The sequence below is a fragment of the Pholis gunnellus genome, assembly GCF_910591455.1.
Source record: "Pholis gunnellus genome assembly, chromosome: 1".
Lineage (NCBI taxonomy): Eukaryota > Metazoa > Chordata > Actinopteri > Perciformes > Pholidae > Pholis > Pholis gunnellus.
The window spans coordinates 4258895-4273606 of record NC_136528.1 but is presented as its reverse complement, the minus strand read 5'-3'; the positions used below and the strand labels follow the sequence as shown (position 1 = coordinate 4273606).

General features: G+C 41.9%; 2 protein-coding genes across 2 annotated transcripts in view; one reads left to right on the top strand and one right to left on the bottom strand.

The window, feature by feature from the left end:
• Positions 1–14712, top strand: part of LOC306702447 (hatching enzyme 1.2-like) — a 219633-nt gene that overhangs the window by 29575 nt on the left and 175346 nt on the right. The window lies entirely within an intron of this gene.
• Positions 1–14712, bottom strand: part of LOC306694082 (anoctamin-1-like) — a 64922-nt gene that overhangs the window by 11327 nt on the left and 38883 nt on the right. The window contains exons 12-21 of the mRNA XM_079156797.1: positions 14021–14181; positions 12273–12358; positions 11766–11777; positions 9792–9863; positions 8270–8344; positions 5818–6019; positions 2941–3052; positions 2759–2816; positions 1504–1604; positions 788–915 (exon numbers count right to left, since the gene is read on the bottom strand). Of these exons, the coding sequence (XP_079012923.1) occupies positions 788–915; positions 1504–1604; positions 2759–2816; positions 2941–3052; positions 5818–6019; positions 8270–8344; positions 9792–9863; positions 11766–11777; positions 12273–12358; positions 14021–14181 (1007 nt within the window). The remainder of the gene's footprint in view (positions 1–787; positions 916–1503; positions 1605–2758; positions 2817–2940; positions 3053–5817; positions 6020–8269; positions 8345–9791; positions 9864–11765; positions 11778–12272; positions 12359–14020; positions 14182–14712) is intronic.

The following is a 14712-nucleotide window of genomic DNA, read 5'->3' as shown; positions in this document are numbered from 1 at the left end:
CATTATGCTCGTTAGGTTTAACCTCAGCATTACGTGCTCCGCAAGGGATAGGGTGTTATAAAGGCTGATATTCCCTCAGGCATTTCTCAAGGATCTACTTTGAGTCAGGGTAGAAGACAGCACTCTGACAGAAGAGATGAGGATGATTCACTGTTAGCAGACGTCGGGCAAGCTGGAAAATGCGTTACTGAGGAGGAAGAGCAGCATTAACAAGGATAAAACTACACACCTCTCCTGAAGACAGTCGTAGCTTTTACAAATGTTCAGGTAAAACCAGGGTTAAGGTGTGGAAGTTTCTGGTAGTCTCCTAAAATTCCGACCCCAAATGAAACCAATGGAATATAAGTGGGCTCTCGGTAGAACCCCCATGGTGGGTTCTAGATGAAACCCTTGGAATATAAAAGGGTTATGAGTAGAACCTCCTGTGTGGGTTCTAGACGAAACCTTAGTCATAAAAAAGGGTTCTTATTAGGAACCTTAGAAGTTCGAAAAGTTCTGGATAGAGCCTCTAGAGATGGTCCTGGGTGGAACCTTTTACACAATAGAAAGGTTCTCTGTAGAACCTCTCATACGGTGAAACCTTGATAAAAGGTTCTACCAGGAGCCAAAACCAAAGCCAAAGAACCCCCTAAGCTTCTATACTGTTCCTGTATGGTTTAGCACCTTTATTTCTACGAGTGTAAAGCCGAAAATCAAAATGACGTTCAAACCCTTGCAGACCAAACAAATCACAAAAGAGCAGCATGTCTTGTATATTTGTGGGTTTGTGTCTCGTGTGTGGACTCACTCATCTCCATGTACTCTGGTCTGAGGCCAACGAAATGGCCCAGCATGTGGTCTTTCTCGTGGCACTGCAGCGTTTTGCTCACCTCCTCCAAGTCCGACTTCCTCCTCTGGAGCAGTTTCTTCAGCTTCCTGCATGGACCACAAGCCAATCATGGAAATGACACATTTAGACTCAGAGAGGTGTTTCTGTTATTCCCCCCCCCCGATTGATAGGAACAGGGTAGACAAAATAATAAAGACACCTCTTTGTAAAACTCAATACAGTACAATTCATTTTTACAACATTTGTTATGAAATCAATTTGTGGTACTTGTGGTATTTCTGATATTCTGGATAATTGGTGGTTAATTGGGGCTACACTCATTTGGATGTCTGTCATTTTTTGATCTGTGTCACAGTTTAGATCTGTGCTTTTGGTGTTTTATGTGATAAAGAGAACCAAACATACAGTACATTACACTTAGAAACTTCCAGTGTACTGTATGAACAAAGCAAGACAGAGAAACTTGCAGGTTGACAGACTGCGGCAAGGTGTTGTCTAATTCCCAGGTAAGTGTGTCTGAATACCAGACAGGCGTTTCAATGAATCATCGCCGTTGCAAGTACAACTGAGTGGGTGTACATAATTTGTTCTGTGGCTTGCCGAACCCACGCTGTGTGTCAGCACCATGGGAGTGTGTACGTTGGAGCATGTTGCATTGTGCGCTCTGCACTTACGGTATGCCGACCTCAAACAGGTTGTTCTGGATGAGCTGCTTGCCCAGCATAGTGATGCACAACTGGATGCACAGCTCCATGAGGCAGCCTGCATGGGCACACTGGAGGGAGAGGAAGTGAACAGGTGTCAGAAAGTGAAGGCAAACGTGAGGCGGTAGAGCACGGATGGAGGGAGTTGAAAGAAATTGACAGTGGGGAGTGAAAAAGTAAGCAAGCAAGAGAAACTGACCACGGCAAAATTGAAATTAAAATATTTAAAAGCACCTTGCTGCATGTGCTCTCAAAATTAGAAATTAATTAAACTACTACTTCCTGCGCTCTTGCTCGGACCACGTCAATCTTCTTCATTTTTATCTACACATCTCTAAAGTTTCTTGCCTGCATCTTGCATGGTTCTGTTGCTATTGCGATTACAAAATCTGTCCACAGACATATAAACACCAACGTACTCAAAACAGCCTCTGTGGTAGTTGCTCCAGTACCACATTTGCCAACATGACACACACGCAGACTCACAAGTCGAAAGCAATACCAGCTCCGCTTGCGTTAAAACTCAACCGACATATAGTCTGCGTACATCGAGTGGCTTCATGCGTCCCGGGCGGATCAGACGGCTATCTGATCTCTTAAAAGCTAAGTGTAAATGCATCCAAGAAGCATTCAAGGCAGATGGAAATCTGATTGTCCAAGCCGCCTCTGGAGGCGGTTATCCACTCACTGTCTGATGTTCTTAATACATCCACGGCCTATCTCTTCTGTCCTCGTGATAACGGCGGTCAGAGTTCCACTGAAACGGGCCGTTCTTTTTTTTCCTATCCTCAACTAATCTCCTGTGCTGCAGACCCAAACCAAACATGAATGTATTCACTAACACGTATTGTGTGTGTATCAAAGCCTGATAGGACTTCTTCCTCTGAGCCATAGAGCTCCATTGTTGTCCAAAAACTATTAAAAACACATCAGTGAGCCGCGCTGTTGCATGCTGCTTCATTAACATAAACACACACACACTGTAGTTTATTTTGACTCAATTCCACAAACACCAGCCTGCTGCCAAAAATACTCACAAATGTGGATTAATCCACTGCTGAAAGTAGTCCTCATTGAATACACTATTTCCTCCCATTTGAGTAACGTCTGTTTATAATAATAAAGTTCATCGCAGTTCTTCTTAGTCATTTCATGGGCTTTCTTCACATATAAAACCAGGGAATAGCCGTGACCTTTAAGTCTCACTGTGTTCGGTGTTAATTACCTCTTCCATTCTGTACGATCCGATGACATACAGGTAGTTCCCGGGCCGCCCAACAAGCCTGTGAACCAAACACAACCACACACATGAGATAAGGAAAGCTGCTAGCATACACTAGTATTTTTGATACAATTATTTAACACAAAAATGCACAAAACACGAGCATTGAGAAGTAATGTTTTTACCTGCCCCTGAAAAAGGCCAAATAGACGATGGGTGTAAATGCATTGCAAAACTTTAGGATAAAGGTTTTGAAGATGAGGCGATCTTCAAAGCTCTTGTCCGTCTTTGGAATCTCTGAAAAAGAGACAGCATGTGGCTTAGACATCTCATATACACATGAATACATCCAGTGGCATTAGGTATTATTATAAGACAGTGGCGGGCCGTGTGTTTTATACCTGGGCCTGCAGTGCTGTCCTACTACAGTTGAACCACCTTCTAACAACCTCATTATGATGCCACAGCTACGGTTATTATTTGTTTCTAGGGGTGTAACAATAGTACACGTATTCGTAATGAACCGTTTGGTACGAGGCTCACGGTTCAGTACAATATGTTTGAATAATACTATTGCATTTGGAAAATGCAGAAGCTTAAACTGTGGGAAATGTTCTTTCTGTGGAGCCACTGTAAAAAAAAAAGAATCTACACCAAGCAAAACGCTAAGTTCTGCTAGCTAGCTTCGGTTTCACAACAGTGACCAATCACGGCGCACGTTAATGCTGAGCTGCAAATTAATGCCGACATACTTGTAGGCCACCTATAAAGCTCTGGCACGTCGAAGAATACGCCCAACATGTCAAACTAAAGATCTGATTGGTTGAAGACTATGACAATCAACAATATCGTCCCCATTTACCTCTTAGACCTGAGCGAGCCCCGTTTGGGGTTCAGAGCGAGATATTTAATCGAAGAGAGCGTCGTAGAAATCAAAGTTCATATAGAAACTAAAAAATAATTCTAAAAAAGTCTCCTTAACTTAATCATGTAAACCATTTTACACACTGCAAACACCATTATAAACTATTACACTAACTAACTAAGAAGATCCGCCACAATATCATGCATTTTACGCCACAGCCGGCGATCCAACTACTCAGAAAATGCTTCAAACATAGGGGCCATTGCATCTCCCCCGGCAAATGACACAGCAAACAGCACGAGCATTTCCCACAGATTTCAGCGATAACATCCGAATTTCTCTCCGTGAAAGCGTTCAATAGTTACAGCCAACAAGCCACAGAAAGCACAACTCCAAAACTGCCAAACATTAGAACCGTATCATACCTTGAGTCGGGTTTCAGGGCGAAAACAGAGGAATCCCAAATTATTCCTTATGACAAATGTGTTCGCTAAGTCACTGAGCACGTCTGAAACTTAAAATGGCGTTTCTCCGTTCATCTGAGCCAAAATGGAGGTCAATATGCCGCCGGCGAATCATACAGGGGCTTGGGGCTTGGGGGGGGTTGCGGCACGGTTTTGGAGTTTTAGTGGCTGAAAATTCTGTCAATCACTTCATGGAACATATGGGTGTGTTTGAAATAACCACCCGGTTCTAACGAGTGGTCACATGATAATATGCGCCCACCATAGGCTTAGCAAGGGCTCCATACACACAGACAGAGACGAGGAAAATGCATGGAGGAGAGATATGAGAGGTCAAAATGGCTCAAAATGATGCCAAACAGCTCTGTTATGATTGATTGTACAATATGAGTGATAAACAAAGTGAAATATAGTGAAATATATAGTTATATAGTACATAAAGGTACAATGGAACAGCTGCAAATCCTGGTTCGAAAATGAGAATTTGGCATGTTTTTTCATACACAAACTGCTATAACTGGGGTTTGCTTCACTTTATTTACACCAAATCTTTTTGTGAGGCACCTGCACCCTTTTTGCTATGAATTGGGAATGTTTTTAGGCTAGCCAGGGCCTCATTTAATAAATTAAAGTGCTTTTTTTTCAGGCGAACCTGGGAATTTTCCCTGTTTGCTGTGTTCAGTCTTCAGCTACTATTAACCAGTAACATATACACAATATTTACTCTTCTCATCAAATCTCACAATTCCTAGTGTTATTCAAGCATCAAAATATTTAAAATAGACCTTGTAGTTACAGAATTATAGTCTCTTTAGTATGGATTACAATTTTCGAGAAGAGGCCTAAAAAAAGGCTTAGGTTTCAAGAGGTTCTGCAAAGGCTCAAAATTCTGCTTGTACATACACAAGTTGGACTGAGACTTAAGGTGAGAGCAACAGAGAAAGACAGGAGCTGTGCAATGAGAAAATAAGCTAATGGGAAAAATAATTAGAATACATGTAGTGTATTTATGAAAAATTATTAAATTATAAAAAAGCTATAATTTTTTGATTCCGTTTAGGCCAGCAGAGAAGGCTTTGCTGGCCCTGATGGCCCACCACTGGTATAAGACACTGTTACAACTCTCAATAAACCGCGCCATTGATGGTGTTTACTTTTCAAGATGTCTGCTTGTAATTCCCTTCATTATCGTATTAGTTGGTCTGACTGTCTAATACTGACTTGTGATTTTACATTGGAGTTTGTGGAAAAAGCCCCTGTGCATCCCAGATGCTAAAGGGGGCCTCGGTGCATCGGGGGCCACTGTCCAAGAGTCGTTATTTAAAAAGTTGGGAATAAGAACAGGTACAAAAAGTCAGTTCTCAGTGTTTGTTTCACAAACACTCATCTAGGTTTCATACTGAACTGTGATTGGTGTCCAAACTCACAAAATGTCTCAAAATCCTGCTCGTACATACACGAGTTGGACTGAGACTTAAGGTGAGCTCAGAGAAACGTCGCCCCTTCGGCAAATAAATGTGAAAACTCTGCATATACATCAATCTGTACAGTGAAGCTCAACTATCCCAGTGACGCGACAATAAGCAAAACATTTTTGTCATAAAAAAATAATAATTCCCACAAACACTTTTGCTTGTTGTACGAATATCTCAGTCTATGTGTAATCAGAAACGAATGCTTGGTTTGAGGATCATTCGTGCCTTTTAGGGGTTAACGGTGAAAATGTGCCTCACCCATTTTGTTGAGCCAGAGGGCGATTTTGCCGTAGACTTCATCCATGATGATGATGACAATGAGGTTGATGATGGCGGCGGTGGTCTTGACGGTAGCTCTGACATTGTATCTCGCTGCAGGGTAGGTGCTGATGTGTAGCGCTGCCTTGATGCTAATCCGGTAGAGGATGACCCCGAAGACTATGGTAAACGTCACAATGATCTAAAAAGCAAGGAGGAGGAGGAGGAGATCACCTAACGTGACAATCTGCTGAGGATTTCCCAAAACAATCAAGGTAAGGAAGAAGTCATTGAAAAGCCTATTGGATGAACTTCCTATTTTGACAATATCATTTCTATTGCATTTATTTTAATCTCACCAATCATGAGCGCAAAGGGTCTAAAAGAAATGTGTTGTAATTGTTATGTACAAAGACTGCGTTGAAACACGCCAACGTGTTTGCAGGCGTTGCATGCAATAAGGGCGGCTGTTCTGACATTCACAATCTGCATTGACTATAACCCGTCTGCGTGCAGAGCAGCAACTTCTGCTACACAATAGCTTCCTGCTACCAAACCCGAAACCAACGAGTCCCAACAAAACCCGGGTTTGGGTCAGTTTTGGACCATTTTGTTGACATTTTTTTGGGCAAACCAAAATATAACATTGGTTCAAGTCAGGATTGGGTATAAAATGTGGGGTCAGGTGTTAGAAACATGTGTAAGGATCTGGTTAACATATATTATACATTAGAATACTATTACACAAGTTTAAAAAATAAATACTAAGTATCAAAACGCCCATACCTTGGAGAAATGCACACAATAATTTAAGGTAATTTAAGGTAATTCTTATATTCATTTTGCCTTTTCTTTTCTTTCTTTTCTTTTTTTTTTTTACAAAACAATGATAATATGTATATTTGTGTTAAATACTGTTCATATGTGTAAGACTCCTTGTCTATTGCACCTTGTGTCCAACGATTGTCCTCTGACAAATTCAATAAAAAGTTGTAAATAGCATTATATCTAGCATGTTTGTGATGGGGAGTGAGCCTGATTAATGTTCAAATTGTGGCTACACATGCAAGATGTGACATGCTGATTAAATGTATTGGCCATATTGAAATAACTCAACATTTTACACACTTGCTACACTGCTGAGATGAAAATATGGATATGCATAAAAGTTTAACTGAAGGATTCTCCGGACATGAATGTGACATAAAGAGCTAACTCATTTCACCACCACTCTGTTGGTCTAGTTCAGGGGTCGGCAATATCAATCATACAGGTAAGCCAGCATCGTTGGCAGTGAAAGCAAATTAATACGTCCACGCAGAATGAAACTCTCCATTTTCCTCCGTGACTTTTCTTCTTTTGGATTTATCCATTAATAGTTTACCGAGGGCGGACCGAGGGTGGAGGTCTGCAAATCATGATCAACCAACTACAAGGAAAGGCGCTTTACTTTGTAAGATGCAAGAAGTGGATCGCGTAGCGCGGCCGTTTTTGAATATGTTACTATTTTGCTCGACAGGGTTCGAATCCAGGTTGATGCGATCTTTCCATAAATAGATTTTCTTCAATGTATTTCTTCATACGTGGCTGTGATGTAGTGCTCACTTATACAATCGTAATCTCCGCAATATATATGAGACGAGGCTTTTAGATCTCCAGCAATATGTTTGTGAATGTTTGACGAATCTGGCAACAGAGGCAGAAAACAGCTGCTGCTGTTACGCGAACACAACACACACACGGAAGAGAAACCAGTAGGTTTGAAAACCAGTAGGACGTAACACCGGCACCCACTGCATTCCCAGTGTACGTGAATAGTCACGTGATATTCGTTTTCAGGCGTTTTAGTCTGGATCTCGAAAACAATGCTGAAACGCCGTGTGGACGGAGATAGTTTTTGTTTGTTAAAACTCGTATTAAACGTATTAGTGTGTATGTAGCCTCAGGGAGACGGGCCGAAGAGCCGCATGCGGCTCCGGAGCCTCGGGTTGCCGATCCCTGGCCTAGTTGAACTGCAGCAACATGCAGTCGACACGCATCTGTTAAGTGATGCTACAGAGAGCCGAGTAGACACCAGCTTGCACGGAGCACACTGACCAGACAGCAGCCGAAAGTTGCAGCCGTTTTAGTTTCGTCACACAATAAAAAAAACACATGAAATACTCAGCTAAAGGTTCGCTGTCAGCTAGCATGATGTGTATCCATGGGTATTCTCTTCCATAGTGTGTTTAGGCACATCATTTTCGCCTCTTTTGAAAGCCCAAAATCCTTAAAGCTACGTGGAAGTTTCTCCCTAGATAGCTTAAAGAAAACATTTGAACTAGAGCCCTGCTCTCCCTAACTGTTGAGTTGAGTGCAAAAAAAGTGTATATCTTTGCTTCAAATGTCATACATTAGTTAGAAACACAAAGGCTAGGGAACGTAACACTGCAGGAAGGCCGCCGAGACTCACCATGAAGATCATCATCACCAAGGTAGTCAGGTAAGCTGACATTCTGTCGGTACAGGTCAGCTTCACCTTCTCGTCCTGAACACACACACGCACAAACACACACACACACACACACACACACACACGCACACACACACACAAACACAGTTATGTGAGTCACTAGACTTGACATGAAGAATGTCTGAAACATTAACCGCATTTCCAGCTGTTTGGACCTTTGTGTCATGTCTTTCTGTCAGTAGCAGCTCTTAATGCTGAGGGCACGCAGCACACACACACACACACACCATAAACACACACACAGACACTATGTGGCGGCAGTGGAGCACAGCTAATTCCGCTCCGAGCCATCATGTCACATCCAAGCCTGCTGAGAACTGGGTCAGAAAGCTCAGGAAGTGTGTGTGTGTGTGTGTGTGTGTATGTGTGTCTGTCTGTCTGTGTGTGTGTATTTGATGAGAAGTAAGATGTGACCTTGGTACAAGACAAAAGTCAAAAGGATGATAACCCAAATAGACATGCCCTCGTTAAATGTGTCGGTGCATGTTTTAGTGTTTCAGGGAGAGGAAGCTGCTTGGTTGAACCCCAGAAATATTGCCCGTTTTCTCTGCAAGTTCAATACCAAACTGCACTGAAATGAAGTGAAACCGTGCGTCAACCTCCGGTTCTGCCGAGTGAAGCCAATACGATGAGTGTCTTAATTAAAACTTGCATTCTCTCTACTGACCAGCAGGGGGCAACTCCTGTGATTGCAAAAAGAAGTCTGATTGTATAGAAGTCTATGAGAAAATTACTCTACTTCTCACTTGATTTATTCCCTCAGTAAACATTGTAAACATGAGTTTATGGTCTCAATCTCTAGTTTTAAGTCTTCTTCAATACGGCATGATGCCCATTTATCAAATGATGGTCCATTTAGAGTTAAATAGACCATTAAGCGGAGTATGCTTTAGGGCGGGCTTACTGTGATTGACAGGTCACTGCCACTACCAGAGTCGTATCCGGCATTACCAAGTCCCTCCTCCGCATTGTTTTGGTTGCAAAAAAACAAAACATGGCGACGGCCGTAATCCAAGATGGCGATGGCAAAATCGCCAAACTCAAGGCTTCATAACGGCGGTCCACAAACCAATGGGTGCCATCACGATGACTACATCCACTTCTTATATACAGTCTTGTATAAAGGATGTAAACACATGACATGAAGCTGATTATGTGACACAGCGTTTCAGAGATACATACCATGTTTTGCTCACATAGCTCTTTTATCACAACCATGTCTCACGTGATTCTGACCACATTTTAAGTAATCAACGATGACTCAGAGTTCACTAAGTAACAGGAGATTTGAGACAAAGAAAGAAAATGTTCTTTTTACAAGATAATTTCGTAAAATCTTGCATACATAAAACAAGGAAAGACTGTTATAAAGAAGCCAAAATTCCTTCAGGCAGGGCAATCCAAAGCCCTTATCGCTGATCTCTAAAAGATGACGACTCAGTAATGCTTTAATCGGTTTTACCTTCGGGGTGGAATGCTTCTGTTTCATTGACTTTTTCATGACCCCGGACTCGTAATCCGCTCGGTTGTGGTCCTGGAAAGAGAAAAGAAATCAGTTTGGATGTTACAGTTACTGATTACGCTATACCTGATATGTTATGAAGCAGTGAGTGCACAAGCCAACAAACTGTTAGAAAATGATCATTGTGGTATTTCAGAATGGAGGGATAACATTAAAATGAGCAGCCTGTTTGCATGAAGCTTTTTGCCAAATGGTGTGTTTGAATTAGAGTACAGCGTTCTGTTCATGAAAAGAGAAAAAATGCGTCGACCCAATCTGCAGTAAGCCAAGAGGAATGAAGAGGAAACTGTATCATAAAAACAAAGCTGAGGGGTTAGACGGTCGCTTTTGTTAGACGGTCGCTTTTGGCACGTAGATCCACGTGTCAAGCTGATGTGCCGAAAGACGGACAAAGTGAAGACAGACACAAAAAGACCCAAATGCAGAGAGAAGCTGCCTGGAAGCCAACGTGGAACTGCCTTAAACCTGCATTCTCTCTACTGGCCAGCAGGGGGCGGCGATTCCGGTTGCAAAAAGAAGTCAGATTGTATAGAAGTCTATGAGAAAATGACCCTACTTCTCACTTGATTTATTACCTCAGTAAACATTGTTGACATGAGTTTATGGTGTAAATCTCTAGTTTCAAGTCTTCAATACAGCATGATGTTCGTTTAGTAATTTATGGTCCCATTTCAGGTCAAATAGGTCAGAACTATGTCGTTGTTCACTCTAAGGAGTTGGCAGTTCCTTTTTTTTCCATTAACAACATTTTGTTTGAAGCCTGTTTTTCGCCATCAGTAATTAGCATCCCAATTAATATCATAGTTAACGTGAATTACGGATAGCTAGCGCTTTCTGGTAACCTTCTGGCTCTGTTTTGGTCTCCACCAACACCTGAGAATAATTTGGCTGCTAAACGCTTGATGTAGATGAGAGTTGGGAGACAGAACCAAGACTGTAAAGTTGTGGTGCAGTAAAAGCAGAACAATAAGGTGGATGATTCTCTGTGTTACAAGAACCTTTCAAAAATATATCTGTTAATATAACAACACATTTTAGTTCAGTTTTTACACTTCAAAAGGCTGTACATGTTTCACTGATTCAACTTTTAAGGTGCAAATTAGAACCAGATACCCTGCAACTTTGATCTCTTTTGGTCCTGTTACAGGAAACTTATTTTCAGGTATTTTAGAAATGTATGAGTTTGACGTATCACTGTGTTCCGAGCCAACATGTCCACGTGGGCACAATAAAAAGTAAGCTCAGATTACATAAGCCCTTGTCAGTTTCTTGTGGGCGAGGACAAAAGGGTCCCCTTTGATAGTCGCTACTTTCATTGCACCATTACTGAACAATATTGGAAACCTCAGTCTCCAAGAGCTTAAATAATTATACCGGCTATATCAATTATATTAAAAAATGTGCATGTAAAAATGAATTGTGTTCCTTTTATAAAGTTTTAAAGAGGGAGCTCAGCCCATATTTTGCACCCACTTCTTCTATTTAAAGGTATATTACTTGACTTTGGGACTGTGCGTGCTGCCCTCCTTATGGGTATGGAGGGAACGGTTGTCTCAGGGAATTATAAGAGGAGCAAGGACAAGAGCTATGAGTCAACAAAACTGTCCGGTCAACTCCGCTGCCATCACAAACAACAGCAGCAGCATTGTGTTGAGAGGCCACACTAACAAGAGGCCACAGGGATGGCCAGCGTTAGGGCGAACCTCAGAGACAAAGAGAAAATCTACAGAAAGGAAAAAAACAAAACATAAGACGGGAGCAGGGAAGATGAAAGGGGTGTCAAGTGAAAATACCTGAGGCAGCTTGAGGGAGAAAAAGGTTAGTATTAGCGGCTGTAGAACGGATCTAAAACAGTCAGGCAACAAAAAAAGGAGAGAAGGTGAGTTAAAGCAAATATAAATCACGGATCCAAACCTTATGCTCCTCCTGTGAAACCACACACACAAAAAACATACAAAAGTCAGTCAGCAGTCGTTGTCTCTGAAGATTAAAACATTTCACCGTTAGAACAAAACAGAAAAATGGTGGTACACTGTTTCGTTTCATCGTGATTTTAAAAGATGCCCTGAGGCCGTGGTGTTTGTGTGGGACGTGTTTGCTGAGGGCTGACTCACTACGGAGCGCAGACGAGGTGCATTCCCATCCTAACCTCTATGTCGTTTTCATTACTTTGTGACTTTTAAGCTAAGTGCAGTGAAAAGCTTCTGTGTCCTTTCATAAGGTAATAAACGTCTCCTCGTTAGGTGGGAGTGGAAAATATTCTTCTCCTTCTTCGCAAAACTGCGAAATAAGATTTGGAGAAGTGTTCGTCCCAATTCTCTAAATCCCTGCTCCAGCTTTTTCTTCTTCTACAGCTCGGACATTCGTGCATGTGTATCTTTTAACGTGTGAATGCCAAAGTTACTCGTTGCGTTGCCTCACCTCCTCCTCCTCTCCGAAGCCCGTAAGGTCCCAGACATAGTTGAGTCGCATCTGTCGTCTCTTCCAGTGCTCCATGAAGAGAACGGCTGCACAACCAAGCAGACACAGCAAACTGAACACAGGCGCGTTGAACGTCTACACTGTCTACACCATGACAAGAATACGTGAGTGTGAACGTGCAATCTTTCATATTGTGAGTCTTTCTGCACTCATGTTCACATATGGTGAATGGACGTGCATTCATGGGGCGCCTTTTCACCTTCTGTTGTGAAGTGGAGCTTATGATGAGGACCAAGACACGGAACACTTTACTTCTGAACTGCAGTATAACAAACTGTTAAAGTGAACAGAACGCGCCCTCGCACTCGACACTTGAATTTTTTTCATACTATCATCATCACCATTAGCGTCAAGAAGCCACGTATCATGCAACTTCCTGGCTTCAAAGTAAAAGCACTTCCTGTTTCAATGCAATCACAATCAAAGTCAATCAGATCAATTAAACAATTTACAACACCTTCCGACTCATCAAAGAGCTTCACAGTTACCCGCTTACATTTACCCTTTAGTACATTCAATATATATACAACGGCCAATTAGGGCCATTGCTGGTAAAAAACAAACAATTATTAAGGAGCTGGGGGAAGGGGTAATATTCTGAGAAAAAAACTCAGAATTTCCAAAAATAAAGTTGTATATTTATGAGAAGAAATAAACATGGATGTTCTCTTAGATTAAAGTGGCAAATATACAAGAAAAAAACTATGAATATATATTTCTTCATGCCATCTGTACAGACATGTACTACATGGCCACTTGAAGGTGTGTTGGCAGACTTACCCGGCGTGAATAATTGCACCTATAATCACTATAAGCCTTTAATTGTAGCGTTAGCAATGACATTGGCAGTGCAATTGACACTACTCAAAACAAATCCCACACTGTACCAGTAGTGCATGATTCAATCTCTCAATACTTCCCTACTCTAGTCTCTATAGCTCCAAGCTCCAAGTCTGTGGGTTCCTAATGAAGATGGAAATCTAGTTTTTCCTTTTTCATGAAATAAAAAGGCTTAAATGCTTTGATTCACACCCTCTGTTAGTGGATACGCTCACTGTTGCTTTGGGTCTTTTCATGGGATGAGTTGACAATACGGCAACAGTCTGCAGCATGATGAAGTACTTTCATTGTGTACACATGCACATGTGTTGCTACTTTGCTACCACAGTGATTTCCAACAAGTGCATCGAGTTTGACGGTATATCCCATCATTGGGTCTGCGGTACGCAAGCCCAGATGGCCGGCGTGCTGGGACTCGGTCAGACACCGACTTCATCCAAAAATACAACACCTCCCCTGGTCTGCAGCCCTGCTGCTGCTTAACAGATGGCAGCGTGGCTTGGCAAGACATCAAGAGGAGGAGCGGCTCTGTGTTTGCTGAGGAGTTACCTTTGCGGGTTCCTATTGTACATTTCATGTGCGCCTGGAGGTTCAGTATTTGTGTCTGTCTGCCAAAAGCACTGAATGGATTTCATGGGCTTCATTGGACGGGATGCAAAATGTGTCTTCACCACAAAGGTCTAAGGAAGAGCCTGGTGCTGGGAACGTTACACAGCAATAAAAATCCTCCTAAAGGGAGCTACTTGGTGTGCTGATCTATGTGTTTTAATTCTGTTAGATAGCCTATTTCATTGATCCAGAACCCATCCTATGGCATGCTGGATGTGCGTGTCTTTTTTTTATCTCACCCCAGAGGGCCATGAAGATGGAGAAGAAGACAGTGGCCGGGTTGTCAAACAGGTGGCTGGCTCGCGCCGTGCCACACGCCGTCCCCAGCTTCCAGTAGCTGCAGGCGCGGTCGCACAGCGGACACATGGTGATGTTGTTCCTGGGATCACAGATCTCCATACTGATGAATTATTGAAAGGGATGGAGGACAGAAAAGAATTATGGTGGAGGAAGATCAGAATGAATAAAACATAAGAAACATGTTACAATTGAAGTGCTGCTACATGTTGTCTGTCTAAAGCAGTGGTTGCCAAAAGGCACACCGAGACACCCAACGACCGATGCTTATTGAACCATAAAGCAAGGAATCTCTGTTTGTCTGTCCTTCTGTATGTATGCGTGTATCTGCTTTGCACATCTCAACTTTAATCCCATTTAATTCACAGTTGAATTTGGTGCAAATTGAACATATAACACATTCAATATTTAGGAGAGACATCCCTGGCAAAAAAACATTGTTACATTTTGGGGTCATTCGCTTTCATAACCTGTCTTCTTTCAGACCAAAAAAAAAACTACAATAATAATAATCTTAAATAACAGGTAAATAGTAAGTGGTGTACAGTTGAGTTGCATAGTTTTATGTGCTATGGACTATAATTAAACATTTTTCTTATATCTAAACACCATAAGAAATCTTTCTATCCCTTTT